At 38.8% G+C, this 17,152-nt stretch overlaps 1 protein-coding gene across 1 annotated transcript in view; it reads left to right on the top strand.

Moving 5' to 3' along the window:
- The window catches only part of kalrna (kalirin RhoGEF kinase a), a 222,388-nt gene that overhangs the window by 164,262 nt on the left and 40,974 nt on the right, over nucleotides 1-17,152 (top strand). Inside the window, exons 41-44 of the mRNA XM_088352822.1 lie at nucleotides 9,067-9,273; nucleotides 12,948-13,021; nucleotides 14,917-15,063; nucleotides 16,873-16,968. Of these exons, the coding sequence (XP_088208948.1) occupies nucleotides 9,067-9,273; nucleotides 12,948-13,021; nucleotides 14,917-15,063; nucleotides 16,873-16,968 (524 nt within the window). The remainder of the gene's footprint in view (nucleotides 1-9,066; nucleotides 9,274-12,947; nucleotides 13,022-14,916; nucleotides 15,064-16,872; nucleotides 16,969-17,152) is intronic.

The following is a 17,152-nucleotide window of genomic DNA, read 5'->3' as shown; positions in this document are numbered from 1 at the left end:
AAATCAAGCGATGTTTTCTCCCTTAGTTGATGTTTTTTGTTTAAATACAAAGGCTAGTTCAATACACTTATACTGCATTTCTAAACAAAGAAAAAATAAAATATTGATTGACTTAATTTTGTCTGCAATCCGACATCTCGGGAATACATCAGGAAAAAAATAATGTAGGCATATTCAATTATTTTTTATTCCTCGCTACTATTTCAAAAGGACATCCCACTTTCTGCCTTTTTTGTAAACATTTCATTAATGTAGGGAAAAAAAAGAGCTTTTCTAGAATAGCAGTGACGATATGCATGTTTCATCTCATCTCATCTCATTAGCTGCACCGCTTATCCTCAGTAGGGTCGCGGGGGTGCTGGAGCCCATCCCAGCAATCATCGGGCAGTGGGCAGGGGACACCCTGAACTGGTTGCCAGACAATCGCAGGGCACACGGGGACAGACAACTCACTCACTCATTCACACCTAGGGACAATTTGGACCAGCCAATTCACCTGAAATGCATGTTTTTGAAATGTGGGAGGAAACCGGAGTGCCCGGAGGAAACCCACGCAAGCACGGGGAGAACATACAAACTCCACACAGGAAGTCTGGAGGTGGATTTGAACCCACGCAGGAGGTTCCCATGACTTGAACTGTGCCGCACATGCGCTAACCACTGCGCCGCCGTGCTGCACGATATGCATGTATGGATTAAATATTCAGACTTCTACATGAACATTTTATAATTATTTTTTCATCTATAGATAGACATTTTAATCAAATTAGTTAAGAAACACTCAGAACCAAGGGAAAGTACCATATTAAAGAATGTCCCCCTTTTATAAGCTCTAAATTTTATTATATTTGTTGAAGAACTTCAAATGCTATATGGCAAGCTCAAAATTTTTCATTTTTTATTTTTTTATTAAATTTGGCAAATCACATTTCTCAGTCAAGGAGAGTAAAAGCATTCCGTATGAAGCGATGACACAAAGTTTAGCAGTCCCTCAAGTGAAAAAATATTTATATTGACACAGGATAGCAGAGGAGACAAGAAAAGACTGGTATGCTTGCTATGGTAGAAAATGTCAGCAACGGACAGTATGAAGCCAAAAAATAAAGCTGTCACTTAAAGACATTACAACCCAATAATGCTGATAAAATGCTTGAGTTTTTCCTGCAGCGACAAGGGAGTCGTAATAGAAGGGAAATCAAGAAAAATGCCTGAAGCATAAGGAAGAATATTGAACCCGGAAGTGAGTGACCAAATAAGGCATGGTCAAGGGAGACAGGAGGGAAGAGAGAGAGGGGGGAGTGATAGATGGAGACAGAAACCCACTTGGAAACAGGGACCAGAGTGCAGGATTGAGACAGATGATTATATTTTAGTTTCGTTTTTGGCCTTCGAGGAAGTTGTACTGCTATAATCATAGAGTGGAATGTTATTAATCAAGTGTGCGTAGTGGAGTTCTGTGTAGTAGAGCAACTATCAAGTGCTAACGCGGCTTTTGCTGAAAACACATGACACTGCTCTTTCACAATAGCACTTTAGGGAGTAACGAGTGAAGTAGCTGAACAAGCTTGCATGCGCACATTAATCCGTATGTGTGCGCACCACATGACTCATCACAAATGTTTCTTTGGTTTTGAACATATTTTTACCATATTTATCTGGTAAAATAAGAAAAATCATTCTTAAAATCAGTTGTGTTTAGTGTGGAAACATTTGTTGGCCTGAAGAGGCATGGCCGCCACCAGGCTGTACTTGCCCAAGACACACCACAGAAAATGGTGGCTTCAACCTGAGTGGTTAAGGCATCCAAACCAACAAACAATATTTTTTTCTATTTATTATTTTATTCTAGGATTATTTTCTACTAGTTTCTATTATTTGCCCAATAGATGCTGCTGTATTGTGTAGTGCAGGGTTCTCCAATGTGGTGCCCTCGGGCACCAGGGTCCCCCCTAAGTACAGTTGAAGTGCCTGCAGACCTGTTCTGAAAAAAACTCACCAGGTGCTCAGTCATTGGAATTTTCAAGTAAAATTATTTTTTTATTGGTTGAGTTTATTTACCCTATTTTTAATAATTAACCTGGAAAAAGCATCATAATAACATACTGACATAATAAATTGTTATTTAGGAATTCAAATAAATAAATTGAGTGATTAGCGTGTCCGCGGAATAGTTATGAGGCAGTTGGACCTAATCCAGCTACCAGCCTGCAAAGTTTGCATGTTCTTCCCGTGCTTGTGTGTGTTTCCTCCGGGCACTCCGGTTTCCTCCCACATCCAAAAAGACATGCAGGTTAATTGGCTGGTCCAAATATCCCTAGGTGTGAATGGGGTACTGACTTGTCTGTCTCTGTGTGCCCTGCGACTGGCTGGCAACCTAGTTCCGGGTGTCCCCTGCCCACTCCCCGAAGACAGCTGGGATGGGCTCCAGCACCCCCGTGACCCTACTGAGGATAAGCGGTACAGATAATGGATGGATGGATATTCCAGTTCTTGTGCTTCATGAAAAAAAAATATCTATTCAAGTATTGATAATTATTTTTAGGCAGTTAATTAAGAGACTATAAATGAGAATTTATTCATTTATGAAACAATTGTATTTATTTATCTATTTATTGATTTATTTTACTGAAAATAAAACAAAATAATTCCAATTTATGGGTTTTACAAAGCGAATGAGCAGACAATGTGCATTTTTTTAGCTAGATATCTGGCTAACTTTTTAGCTTTGTATACTAGCTTTGTTCATCTTCCTACATGTTTAGCTATTTATCAACCTAACCAACCTGGCTTTTTACATTTTTTGTTTTTGTATCTGGCTATTAAGTTTTTTCTCTCTGAGCTAGTGATCTAGCTTGCTGTTCCTTTTGTACCTGTTTACTTTTCTAGGTAACTATCAGGCTTCTTTTTAGCTATTTACCAAGCCATCTAGCTACGTTGCTATTTTAGAAATATATATCAGACTGGGTGCCGGTTGCGCTAATTTGTTACAAAAATTAGCACTCGGCCTGAAAAAGGTTGAAGACCCCTGGTGTAGTGCCACCAAAAATGATGCTAAAAAAACCCAGGGAAGAATACAAACTAGGGAGACTCAAAGTGCCCCAGGAGTGTAATTGCTTTTCTCCTTGTTTTTCTGCCCTCTTCGAGGACATAAAAAATAAATCAGCACATTTTTTCTTCTCTTCTCCTTTCCTATCGTTACTTGCCCTTTCTTTTCCATTTGACTCAACTGCTAAAGCAAGCTAATACATTGAAAACTTTTTTGTCAAAGTATGCATCACCTTTCAATTTACTACAAAGCTTTTATACTTTTATTTAATTTGGTATTTGTGTTTAAGTTCAAATTAAAGTAAACAACGTTCTTTAAATGCCATAGTAAGCATTAGGTGAAAATAATAAAAAATGTTCATGCAAATGCATTAGTGTGCTAGTGGACGGCCATTCAACAGGGCCAACCCATGAATGGTGAAAATGCACCTAGAAACGGTGCACTAGGCTTTTAATATTATCTGGAAAAAAGTTTTATAAACTGTGATTTGGGTCGGCAATAGCTCAGGAGCGATCAGCTTGGGATAAAGAAGTCGCAAGTTTGATTCCCGCTTCTGCGTGTTATATGTCCTTGGGCAAGACACTGAGTCCCTGATGCCCCCGCTAGCAGGTCTCTGGCTGCATGGCTGACGCTGCTATTGGTTGTGTGTAAAAGGGAAAAGTGTGAAGCACATTGTAAAGCGCTTTGGAAGGTCTTCATTGACTTGAAAAGCGCTATATAAAATGCAGACCATAAATTGCAGAACAAACCAGTAGGCATTTTGTAAAGGGACCCTTGTAATATTTGACCAGTATTCACTGTCCCTTTAAAGGAAGCAAGCAATCTGCCACTATAGTATAGTATGCCTATTTTGATGTTTTTTTTTCTTGTTTTACCAGGAAAAACAGTTGATATAGACTTAAAACAAAGATTATCTGTCCATACGGTAAAACTTTTTTGCAGTGTCCGTGTGTGGGGGTGGGGTGTGGAGGCTGTGCGCATGTTAATGTGTGACTTTTTATCTTTGTGATGCCTCTGCAGAATTTTAAGACTACAAAACCATTGAACCAAAAGGATAACATCCTGAAACTGTGTTGAGAAAAAAGTATTTACATACACAAACTTAATTCGACCAGCGTATGTCCACAAACACTCATATGCATGTATGTATGAGACACACTCACATTCATGGCTCCCTTAATTTTCCGGTGGTGTGTTTTGATCATACAGTTTCAATCAGGTCTTACCAGGTCTTATTTTTTTTCTGGGGGGGGGATTCGGGGGTTTAACCTGAATCATGATTTGGGTGGTTTTATCCATTGTTAAAGTAAAACATAATTAGTGTTAGCTACCCACTACTTCTTTCAAAAGGTAACAGAGTGTTTAACTGAATTACTCTATAGTAAGAGTAACTAGTTACCAGGGAAAGTAACTATTTCCGTTACCTCAAAAATAAGTTGTATGTCAAAGAATTCAAAATTTTCTGAGGAGTATTCGAGTCAGTTGAATAAAAAACAGACGGATAGTTGTGTTATAGAACCTTGTAATATTTATTGCACGTCGCCAGCAACAAATCTATCCTACACTTGGAGAGCAACAAAAATAAGACATAAACAATATAGTAAAATAACAATCGGCACTAAACCATATATTGTGAGTTCAACAAATTAAATCTAACTCTCACGAACTGAGATATCTGGCCAGCATTTTGTTTGTTTACGATCAAAGTCAATTGTAAAAAAATATATAGTGGGTTTTACTCTATAGAACAAATCACAATCTCTAGTCAGAGAACTGCTTCAGTAGACATAGGCTACTGTACTTCATGTATTTTCACGCAAGAAATATAAACAGTTAAAAAGTACAAAGTTTATTCAACACTGCAGTGTAAAATAAATATATCAAAGTTTCACAACCTGAGACAACTGGACAAGTAGAAATGGGCACCTGCGCTTCAAATATTTTGTTTTCAACAAAATTCAACAGTAAAGCTATGTGAAGTGACAATCCAATCCCTTTTTCTACCTCTCTCAATCATTCCCGTCTCTCCCTCTGTCTTTATCCTCTCCTTCTCCCTTTCTTTGACTTGCTACGGCTGGTAGTTTCTTCAATTTATTTAAAGTAGCGTGCCGCTATTGACCGTAAGTAACGGTGAAGGCATAGTAACAGCAGAAAAAACAATTTGTTAGATGACATTGTAAAAAAACCCCTAAGGAGATTCCTTTGACATTCTATTTCCAGTCCATGACACACTTGCACTATACGCAAGGCCGCACCTATTCCCTCCCAGCTGCGTTGGTGAGCACAGCTGATCCACCAAACCAGACACATGACTGCACACGTAAGCTCACACGGACTGCAAGACAAAAGATGTGTTTTTTCCTCGTACGTTGTTCTCTGCATCCTGTTTCTTGATCAGATCGATGACAACCGGTTGTAAAAAGTGAGACAGCAACGGTCTCTGTCATTTTGTCGGTTCGTCTCGACACTTGGATGAGTTATGCAAATCCTGGTGTCACGTCAAGCGAGGTCAAAGATACAGAAAACTGAGACGACAAAATTTTTGGGAAATTTTCACATTCTTTGACGACAAGTACCTGTACACAACATGTATTTTGTTAGTCTTTTAGTTATTTATATAGTTACTTATTTAGTTATTTATTTAGTTACTTATTTGGTTGATTGGTTGATTAGTTGGTTGGTTGGTTAGTTAGTTGAAAGAATAGTTAGTTTAGTGCAATGGTTCCCAAACTTTTGCAGGCTAGTGCCCCCTTGGCTCCCTGGTGAATTCCTAGCGGCGTGAAGGTCGCAAATGCTGCTTTGATGGAGGTTTGATTACCTCTCAGTTCACTTGTAGATGCACCTTCTTTATCTTTTACCTGAAATCCTTTTTGACATGCCGTGTATTTTAATATGTGATCATTTTTAAGGTGCTGGTACAAATTACTTGTGTTTCCTCTGGTCCTAGCGGCTACGCCAAAGCAAATTCTGCAACGGGCGTTTTTCTTCTGTTCCACGTCCGCTTCTTCAAAACCAAAATAGATCCAAACACGTGATGTACCGCCCTTCTTCGGTGCAAGCTTCGTTTCCTTCTCGTTTGTTGACTCTGGGACTACGTTTACAGAGTCCGCCATGACACTTAACGAGCTCAGACAGTGGGTGTGGCATAGAGTGGTGCTTGCAAACTTTGAATCGCGTTTATTGGCTTGTGCCATTATTAAAACTTGACTCTGCTTGGTCGCCGCTTTTAAAACTCGAACAGTAACAATTGTGGTTGGCCAAAACTCCCATCACTCACTACAAAACTTTGAAAAATCCACAGTGCTTTGCGGTTTCATAACCTTACTACGTCACATCGCGATGTCGATTCGATTTCGGTTAATCGTGCAGCCCTAACGTGTTGTATACAAATCGTCAAACAAATGTTAAAACTTCCGACTTCGGACTGCTGCCCCCCTACCGCCCCCCTACAGCCCCCTTCTTCCTCACCGCCCCCCGCAGACCTTTCCACCGCCCACTTTGGGAACCACTAGTGCTACAAAATACTACAAATCTTTCTTAGTTTATCACACCAGTTTAGATCAAATTACAAAATACTAATTTTCTGGGAAAACTGAAAATCTAAAAAATGTTTTAAAAAAGAAAATCAAACAATCCTCCATTTTTTAATTGAAAATGTTGGTTGGTTTTCAGTGTCACCAAATACCATGGTACTGCTACATACTTCAAATCAAATCAAATTCGTGAAGCACTGTTTAGACAATGACTTGGCACTCTAAGTGTTGTTATAATATATATTGTTATAATACACCGTAAATTTCGGACTATAGAGCACACCTGATTATAAGCCGCACCCACCACATTTTAAGAGGAAAACCGATTTTGTACTTACACAAGCCGCACCTGTATATAAGCCGCATGAGCCCACATTAAAAAATGTAACACAAACACAAAATTAACCCAAACCCGACTTTAAGTCCCGCGATTGAAACTGAATTGGTTTGAACAATTTTATTGACACTATTAACAGCAAATAAACAATGTGAAGTTTGAACAATTTTTCTCGACAATCTTAACAGCAATTAAGCATATTCACAATTTCGTTATTCACAATTTCGTTATATCTGACAATATGACGTTTTAACAATTTTGTCCTTCATTAAAGTACACAGTCCAAAAGCCGGGAAAATGAATGGAAAATGATACGGGTACTTAAGATTTGATGCAGACCTGCAGAGTCTGGGTCCCGTTAAAAGTAATCCAAGGAAAAAAGTGTATATTTCCAAAGGTAAGGGTGGGAAACATATATATCCACTATTGTCCGCCGCGTCCCCAAACAGGTCTCACCTTTACCCCACTTCCCGTCACCCGGCGTTTGTTCCGCCCCTTCTTTTTCATTCGCCCGTGTAAAATATATCAGAATAAGTGTCTAAAATCAATACAAATAAATACATTACAAAAATATACAGTTGCAAATACATATTATACATGGTTACACATATTTACAAAGAAAAACGGTACACCGAGAGAGTTTTCAAAGCTTTAATAATAATAATATAACTTTCATCCCAAACGGTGCCTGTGACAGGGCAGTTAATGGTAGCAACACGCTAGCAACACGCTCGCAACACACTAAACGGGTCTGTTAAAAAAAACATACCGTACTTGTAAAAATCACGGTAAACCGTCCTCATCTTCCTCCTTAGAACTGAAGCCATCAAAGTCGTCTTCCTCAGTGTCGGGAAGAAAATTTGTCTATATAGACGTAGTCCCACCCTCCCGCAGCCTCACTCGCGCTGTCACTGTCACTGGAACTCTCATCCACTCCTGATTCTGTGCCCTCCTCTCCGTCACGCAGCAGACCTGCTTTTCGCAACCCGTTGGTGATGGTGGATTTTTTGATGTGCCTTTCTTTTTGCATTTTGCATGATGAGGGTATGTTTGCGCTAAATCAATTTATGCACAAGCCAAGAAGTTGCAGTCTTCCTCGGCGCATATATTCCATCGGTCTAAATATTACCTGTTGTACTCGAGCGCCGCTGGCGGCCGTTAGAAAAATTGCATAAATTGGCCGCATCACTGAATAAGCCACAGCGTTGAAAGTTTGGGAAAAAAGTAGCGGCTTATAGTCCGCAATTTACGGTAAGTGTTTTTTTACCTCACTGTGAATGTGTGAAACTGGAGTGTCATGCCCAATTTCGTTGTCACAATATGTTAACCCATTTCGTAACAATGGTAATAAAGGTATATTCTATTCTATTCTATAAGAACATTAAGTGTACAATAAGCTAATAAAAAACCCTCCTTTTTACCCATTCACCAACCCAGAAAAACCTTATTCCCAAACACGCACAAAGGTTGACCTAAAATAAAAAACAAAATCAATAATAATATAATTGAAATATGATTATGGCAAGGCACAGACTAACCATGTGAGGAAAGGGACCCACACGGATGAGGATCGCAGCAGATGGCTTCAGGAAAGGCGTTTCAATGTTGACCGATCGTATTGTTTACCTAGGTCACTCATGAACACCAAGCTCACGTTTATCTATTATTTCCTGTTCGCTTCAACTGACAACATTCTTTTTTTCCAGAAAACACCTTACCATTTCCTTTTCCGGAACTCCTGACTAGGTTCACAAAAGGCCACAAAAAAAAATCAATACGATAAAAAGCAACTTGCTGCAGAAAATAACCAAGTGCTCTGGGTCAGGTTTCTGATAGCATGAAGTGCATGTGTTAACTCTGCGGTCAGCGGTTTCGAGCGGTGAGTGGTTTCTAGTGGTAGCCTCTGGATATGGTCGAAATCTTGGATTTTCTCTTTTTGTTCAACAAAGATCTTGCATATCAAAATCCTCACATCTCGAGCAGGTCATATGTATGAGATACGATTGTACTACGAATATTCCGTAGTTTACTACGCCAGTTAATAGCAAACCACAACATACAATTTTTTATGAGAACTATGAGGATTAAAAAAAAATGCAATCAAGCAATCCTGATTTTTGTATTCACGATGTGGTTTTGTCCTTCAACAGAAAACTATCCTGTTAGTGGCTCCGATGGAAAGACTGAGTCGGTGGCGAATCTTCAGCCGCAATCATCCCTCAACTCACTACATTCCAACTCGCCAGGACCCAAACGCTCTGGAAACACACTACGGAAATGGCTGACTAATCCCGTCCGTCGCCTCAGCCACGGAAGCTCTGTGAAGAAGCTGCCCAGTAACAAACAGAAAAAGACAGGTGGGAGTCAAGTCAGTGTTCCCTCTAAGCTGCGCAATTGCGCACTGCTCGCACATTCTCAGCGCACAAGAAAATCTAGCCAGCGCACAAGGGTCCTAAACGGCTCTTCAGGTTGTTTTTGCTTCATTAATCCCAACATGACCAAATATTATGTAAAATTATGCACAAAATGACTTAAAGGAAGGGGGGAATAGAACAAAAAAGAAAAAAATACCAAATTGAAAAAGTAGTGAAAAGCTGAGAAAAAAGGAAGAGGAAAAAAAGAAGGAAACATTTAGAAAAAAGCCCCAAAAAAGAAAAGAAAGAAACGTAGGAAAAAAGTAAATAGAGAACAAAAAGAAAAAAGTAACAGCTTGAAAAAAATAAACACAATGAGATTTTTTTAAAGGAATTTAAAAAAAGGAGAAAAAAAAACACGGAAAAAAGAAGAAAAAGTTTGTGTTGCATTCAAATAATTTCCAAATATATCAAGTGAATCTTGTTGCCAACATTGTATTTCCACTAAAATTATGTGATTAAGTACAGTTCTGTATCTTACAACCGACTAAATAAGCCTCAAAAAATGTTAATGTTATGCGACAAAACATATCAGTAAAAAAAAAATAAAGAAATGAATATCTTGTGAAAGAATTGTAAGAACAAAGGACGTTTGTAGCCCGTACAACTTTTGCAATAGTACATGAGTCAATTCATTCAAAAGAAAAAATAATTTTGCATTGCCGTAAACTGTAAATGTAACTTGATGTCAAGTTTTGGACATGTTTGATAATTCATTATCTTGCCACACTTGGGATTATGGTTGCTCACTGTTGTTTCAAGCATTGCTCACCGACTTTGTGTGAACGCTCAGACCCGTGGAAAATTAGAGGGAACATTGAGTCAAGTGCTCTTAGGCTACGTTCACACTGCAGGAAAATCTGATTTTTTGCACAAACACGACCTGTACCCGACCCGTAACTACTCTGCGATGCTGCACTCACACGTTTCTCTGGACAGACGTTGCTGCCACTGCCCCACAAAATGCCATCATCAAAATCCTGGCTCCCGTTCTTTCTAATCTTCTTAAAATGTTGTACATGTGCTGCCTCCGGTAGCACAATGACTTAAAAATTGCTGGATACGCTTCCCCGTTTACTCATTCAATGCCAGACGTTTATCTCAAATGGGAAGTGCCGCAGCCAGCCAATTTTTGCCATTTTGACTCATTTTTGAAGGCATACAGAAGATTTTGCTCTGTAGCTATATAGGCATAGGACACATCAAAAGAACCCTTATCATCCATCCATCCATCCATCCATTATCTGCACCGCTTATCCTCAGTGGGGTCGCGGGGGGTGCTGGAGCCCATCCCAGCTATCTTCGGGCAGTGTGCAGGGGACACCCTGAACTGGTTGCCAGCCAGTTGCAGGGCACATAGGGACCGACAATTCTCTAGCTCATTCACACCTAGGGACAGGGTTGGGTAGGGTTACTTTAACTGGATTACTTTCAATTACTTTTGGATTACTCCAATACCAAATAATGATAATAATAATTTCCTTTGTATTGTCATTCTTTGTAAGAACGAAATGTCGATACACCTGACCCGTTGTAGCAAATTACTAAATTTTGTGCAGGCTTGGGGAGTAACGGAATACATGGAACGGCAAAAATGATGTTGGCAAGCTTTTTGGATTTGTTTTCATTTTGTTTCTGTCGCATTTTATGTTAGTTTTGCCGGGGATCAAAGAGATCAAAGCCAGGAGAGAAAGCTTACCACGTGTTGTGAGTTATAGTTTTATTCATATTTAGTTTCTTTTGTCTTTTATCAGCATATTTGGTATTGGAGTAATCCAAAAGTAATTGAAAGTAATCAAGTTAAAGTATCCCTACCCAACCCTGCCTAGGGACAATTCAGACCGGCCAATCAGCCTGACATGCATGTTTTTGGAATGTGGTGGGAAACCGGAACGCCCGGAGGAAACCCACGCAAGCACGGGGAGAACATGCAAACTCCACACAGGAGGTTCGATCTCATGACCTCAGAACGGTGCCGCACACGCGCTAACCAATGCCCCGCCGTGCTCCCCCACCCTTATCCCCAAAAAATATTCTTTTTTACCGATGAAAATACTCATTTTCAAGAAAACCTCTAAAAACATGATGCATTTCAAACAGTACATCCATTTTGGTGCTTTTCTTTTTATATATTTCTGATTAGTGCTTTACACTAGGGCACTTTGTGTGCAAAATAACATATTATTGCAAGAACACTGAACATATGCATGAACGATCTATGACCTTTCCAAGAACTTTTTAGCCCTGTTGTTTCTGGTGAAGGTATCACATAATTCGGGTCATCATGCCGATTGCGGACGTACACTTTACAACATCCCTCTCTCCCCAGACAAAGGAACTTGGTCATCTTTTTTAGAAATAATAAAGCTTTGAAGCATTAACAGTCTGTACTGATATGTTCGTTTTTCTCAACACACTGCGCATACTCAGCTGCCGAATATCGGCAAATGGGCCACCTCCACGCTGCCATACAGAAAGCAATACTTGGCACAAAGTGTGTTGACAAAGATATGATCAAGGCCACTCTGGCATTTAGTGGAGATTTATCTTACTGAAAACATTCCCAGAGGCCTGATACTCACCGAAGAGCTGCTTTACTACTGTATAATAGTTAAATAGAATAGAATAGAATAGAATATACCTACATTGTCATTGTTACAAAATGGATTAACATATTGTGACAACGAAATTGGGCATGACACTCCAGGTTCACACATTCACAGTGAGGTAAAAAACCCAAGAAGATAAAGAAACAGAGAAGATAAGGTTATAAAACAAGGAGGATAAGGTTATAGTTATAATTTCCACAAAATTTACCCAAGAAATGTCGACATATAGGATGTTACATACAGTTTGGTATCGTAGGGTTTGTGCAATATGCATTTGGTGCAAAAATAGTCATCATAGTGCAAAAAAATGGTCAACATATGCATTTGGTGCAAAAATAGTCATCATAGTGCAAAAAAGATAGAAACAAAAGAAAAAAAAAAGTATTTTTATGTTTTGTAACTAAATGACACTTGTAAGAAATTTAAGAAAAAAAAATTATACTTAAAAAAAAGACTAAGAAAAGAAACTTGTTTTACTGGAGAAATCTATTAAAGTAAAAATACATTTTTGACATTGACTTACAACTAGAATCAGATCTGGGTGAGCTATGGCAAAATCAAGTTTTACAGAAGAAAATCTTTGATAAGAACGTTCAACCCATCTCAAATGTTGTTGTTTTTTTTAATGAGTCCCTTTAAACCTACATATTCAGATTCAGATTCAGATCTACTTTATTGTCATTCTAGTACACGTGTATACAGAACGAAATGTCGATGCATCTGACCCCCACAGTTTCCTTGAATGTACAGATATAAATAAAGTTGTATTGTATTTTGGCTACGTATAGTATTTTACCATAGTGCCGATAGTGCAAGAAGAGTAGCTAACCTCCTCAAACTATCATGCCGCGGGCTCCATTTGGCCCCCTGGCCATGCGTTTTAGCCCCCTGGTGTACGTCTTCACGTGACACATGTACAAGCTATTGTAAATACGTTCACAAACTGTGTTCATTTCAGTTTAATATACATTGAGTCATGAGTTACTTTGTCTACTGATTGATCGGCAGGTCCTGGGGTTGGAAGAGATGAGAGCAGGAAGGGACCACATGACCTTAACCCGCGGGATGACATCATCGATGAGGTAAACAATCATCAAGAAATAAATCTTCCTCTATATATTATTGCAAATACCACATTTTCCGCACTATAAAATGCAAGAAGTAATCTTTGGTAATATAATTTTCATATATAACACACACTGGACTATAAAACTCATAGAATTTAAAACTATAGTCAGAGCTAGAGTTGCATAAAAATTATAAATACATTTAAATTAGAATAAGGTATTTCATATAACAGAAATTAACATTATGACATCTGGTTTCATGAGTAAAATAAATTCATAAATGGTTACTCTGCTGTCCTAACTTCTAAGTATATTCTTTTCGCCAGCTGGTCAGCTAGTGATCGACGTCCTGAATAGCCATACTTCTTTTCTTTAATTGCTGTTAGTTTGGAAAATGGCCTCAACCGTTAACCTTATAAGGTCGACATAAAACTAAAAACCAAGTACCCTATTTTCCTCACTATAATGCAGACCGCATTAAAAATAGTAGAAAAGAAAGTTATTTTGTCCTATATTTTTAATAGATAAGGCGCACCGGACTATAAGGTGCATGAAATTGAGACTACAGTAAGACCTACAGTGTGGACAGGTACATATTAATGCAATTCCATTTACTCGATTTGCAAAATATTGTATGCAATGGGAATCAAACCTAAGTAGTCTCATGGTAACATTTCAGCACTCTCACTCCTACTACTTAATTTTTAATTACCATTGCATTTGATGTTTTGCAATTTAGATCAGCGATGTTTATGAATTTGATCGATCGTTACTTAAATTCAGTATTACCGTAAAATGTTGTAAGGCATATCAATTATAACTGTTTGCATTTTCAATCTTATCTGCCGTATACTGTGGTATATAAGGTGCACTGGGTTATAAGGTACACCCCCCAAATTTCTGTCCTGACTGAAGTTTTTAGGTGCACCTTATTGTCCGTAAAAAAGTCCCGTCAGCTTGCTGACTATACAGATACTGTCAAGAACCGGAACAGGAGGTGAACCCAAATGGGTGACGTTTCTCACACAAGCTTTTATTTTACGGGAAATGGGGCAGTCATGCACGTCAACCCAAACGGCAGTGATTCGGCGATTGTTCGGCGGAAGAGGGGATTAATACCGGACAGGACGGGACAGACAGGATTGATATCAAAACTGGATATAGAAATTAAACAGGACAAACGAGACGGGAAAGAAACCGGAGATCGATATTAAACAGGACAAAATAGATGGAAACAATACCGGACAGGAAACGCAAACAGGAAACCGGACAGTGTCTAAACCCACGTATTTCGGGAGCAGAGGTTCATTGACGGACTAACAAAGGGAGAGTGAGAGCACTGAGCTTAAATAGAAGGGAAGCCAATCTGTCAACGAGCGGCACCTGGTACCACAAGGGCAGGGCCAATTGGGCGCCATGGCAACCGTGACAGATACATTCTAAGCTAAGCCAAGATATGCTATCAATAAATTAAACGAGAGTACTTAATTTTGTACAAAACGTTAATCTAATTAAAAATCTTCGTTCAAGTAATAACAATACGTTTGATACTAAAGAGGATTCACAATGAGCGTTCGAAAGTTGGTGTCTGAGCTGCAGTCAAAGTTAAGCACCAGTCTTTTGTTTCCTTTTAGAATAAAACAATTAACATGTTAACCACAAGAGACTATTCAAAGACCAATATGGTTCTTAAAGGCAGAGTAGTTTCTATTTGCAGTATTATTTGATTGTATCTATACATTTCCAATTTGATCAGCCGTATCTTCTGGTGTATTAGGCACTCCAAATTACAAGTTGCACTTTCAAATTTCTTACCAATTTGGGGTTTTGGGTGCACCTTTTAGTCCACAAAATATGGTATTTTTAAGAGAATTATATTTTATTAAAGCTGACCATCCTTCCCCCCTCAGCACATACTCAGCAAAGAGGGTAATCTCCTGTCTAAGACACCATCCGGCATCCAGAGCGGAGGCGAGGAGGAGCAGGATGAAGAGGCACACACCCCTTTGCCTCCCCCCATGGAGATCATCAAAGACCCTTCAGCACAGGATGAAAAGGTGACACATTATTGCAATTATGAATTCAAAGAGAAAATGCAGTGTAGTTGATTGCAGTTCATCCACATAGCACCTCTTCATCCACATAGTACATGAAATGGTATAAGGAAGGTTTGAAAATCTCATCTCATGTCATCAGCTGCACCGCTTATCTTCAGTAGGGTCGCGGGGTCTCATTAGCTACATCGCTTATCCTCAGTAGGGTTGCGGGGGTGCTGGAGCCCATCCCAGCAATCATCGGGCAGTGGGCAGGGGACACCCTGAACTGGTTGCCAGCCAATCGCAGGGCACACGGGGACAGACAACTCACTCGCTCATTTACACCTAGGGACAATTTGAACCGACCAATTCACCTGAAATGCATAGGTTTGAAAATGCTTCATACAATTTAACACCGTAACGCGTGATGGTTTTGTTAAATTGTTGCTCTTTCTGGTTAGGGAGCATTTATTTGTAGGTTTAGAATTTGCCGATTTCCACAAGCCTGTTGTTGTCTTAGCATTTCACTTAACCTAATTCCCATTTGTCTGTCTTTGCCATTCTTAATTACATACAGTATTAGCATTTACGCACCACCACCATTGTGAGTCAAGTTTTTTAAGCTCCTATGCCAAAGTGAATATCTTTCTTTATCTCGAAGGGCAAGAGTTTGATATGCATTTATTAAAATATTTTTTTATGTCTTAAATATGTTGTTTCTATGTTATTACCAGATTAATTATTGTGAGTAGGGTTAAATAAAGGCAACCACCAAAAACAATTTCACTCAAAAATCACAATGACCCAGCACTGGTGAGCCATTTTCACAAAAGCTCCCCGGGGCCATAGCTGTTTTTAAGGGGCACCCTGGTGCATGCGGGCTCCATGTTAGAGACTCCAGCCTTAAAATAAATGAAATTAGCTCATATGCCAGAGGAAGGGTATTTTTTTTTGCGTTAGTTTGTTTTTCACCAAGATCCAAAAAACAAAAATGAGCCAAATAAGCTATTATCTGTCATACCAGACAATTTTGCTTATTTTGAGTATCATTTATCGTATTTTACTTCAAGGCACTGTGTAATATTTGACCTCTAGATGTCCCTGGATAGTGTAGTGCAAACAAAAACAAGTGCTACCAATCACAAGGAACAATACAAACTATACGCAGACTGAATAAATGAAAAAAATGTGCAAAAGGTTACATATTTTATACTGCGAAAACCAAGAGATCAGTGGTTTAATGGTACTGCAACTAGTCTTCTATTAAGTAAAGTGTGTATTACAAAGGTATGAAATACTAAGGATGAATTTCACTGTTAGTGTTTTTGTATGAAAATTATCCTGCGTAATAAATTGGCCTAATTAAACGTAATCTTTATTTTTCAGCCACAATTATTGACACTATTTCATTACACTTATTTGTAATCTCCCAGCAAAAGAATTTCAGATATCTTCAGAAGTGATAAGACTAGACATTGAGAAAAGGACTAATAATAATAACTGCCCGGTAACTGAGCAGTATTTTTTTTCTCGAGATCTTTTTGAGGAACTGTGATGGTATCATGTTATATTTGGTTAGGCACATTCCTCTTACTTGAAACAAAGCATTAAGTCAGTGATTGTCTCAGCACATTCATACAATGACCTGAAATTCAAGTTATTCAGTGATCAGCTGTTTCTTTTTTCCCCACTACTCCCCCTCTACTGTTTCTGTTAGGTTTCACTCTTAACTTTTTTTTTTTTAACTTTTCACAACATGAACTGCTGGATTCCTTCCTAACACATTCTTGTTTTCTTTTTTCCTCTCTTCTTGTTGCCTTTATCTTACAGTCATCGTCCTTGCTAACGTCTCTGCAGTCGTCCTCTGAGGTGCCCTGCGCTTCGGAGCTGGTGAACGCGATAGAAAAACTGGTTAAAAACAAGATGGTGAGTACATTCCTAACTACCTATCTACCTATTTCAAACTACAACTACAACTACTACTACTACTACTACTACTACAACAGAATAGAATATACCTTCATTATTATTGTTACAAATGGCTTAAACATATTGTGACATCGAAATTGGACGTGGCACTACAGTTATTTTGACTGTAAAGATAAAAGAT

The sequence above is a fragment of the Urocampus carinirostris genome, chromosome 14 (genome assembly GCF_059441175.1).
Source record: "Urocampus carinirostris isolate Australia breed hairy pipefish chromosome 14, RoL_Ucar_1.0, whole genome shotgun sequence".
Lineage (NCBI taxonomy): Eukaryota > Metazoa > Chordata > Actinopteri > Syngnathiformes > Syngnathidae > Urocampus > Urocampus carinirostris.
The sequence above is the reverse complement of the archived record's forward strand: the minus strand, read 5'-3'. Positions and strand labels throughout refer to the sequence as shown.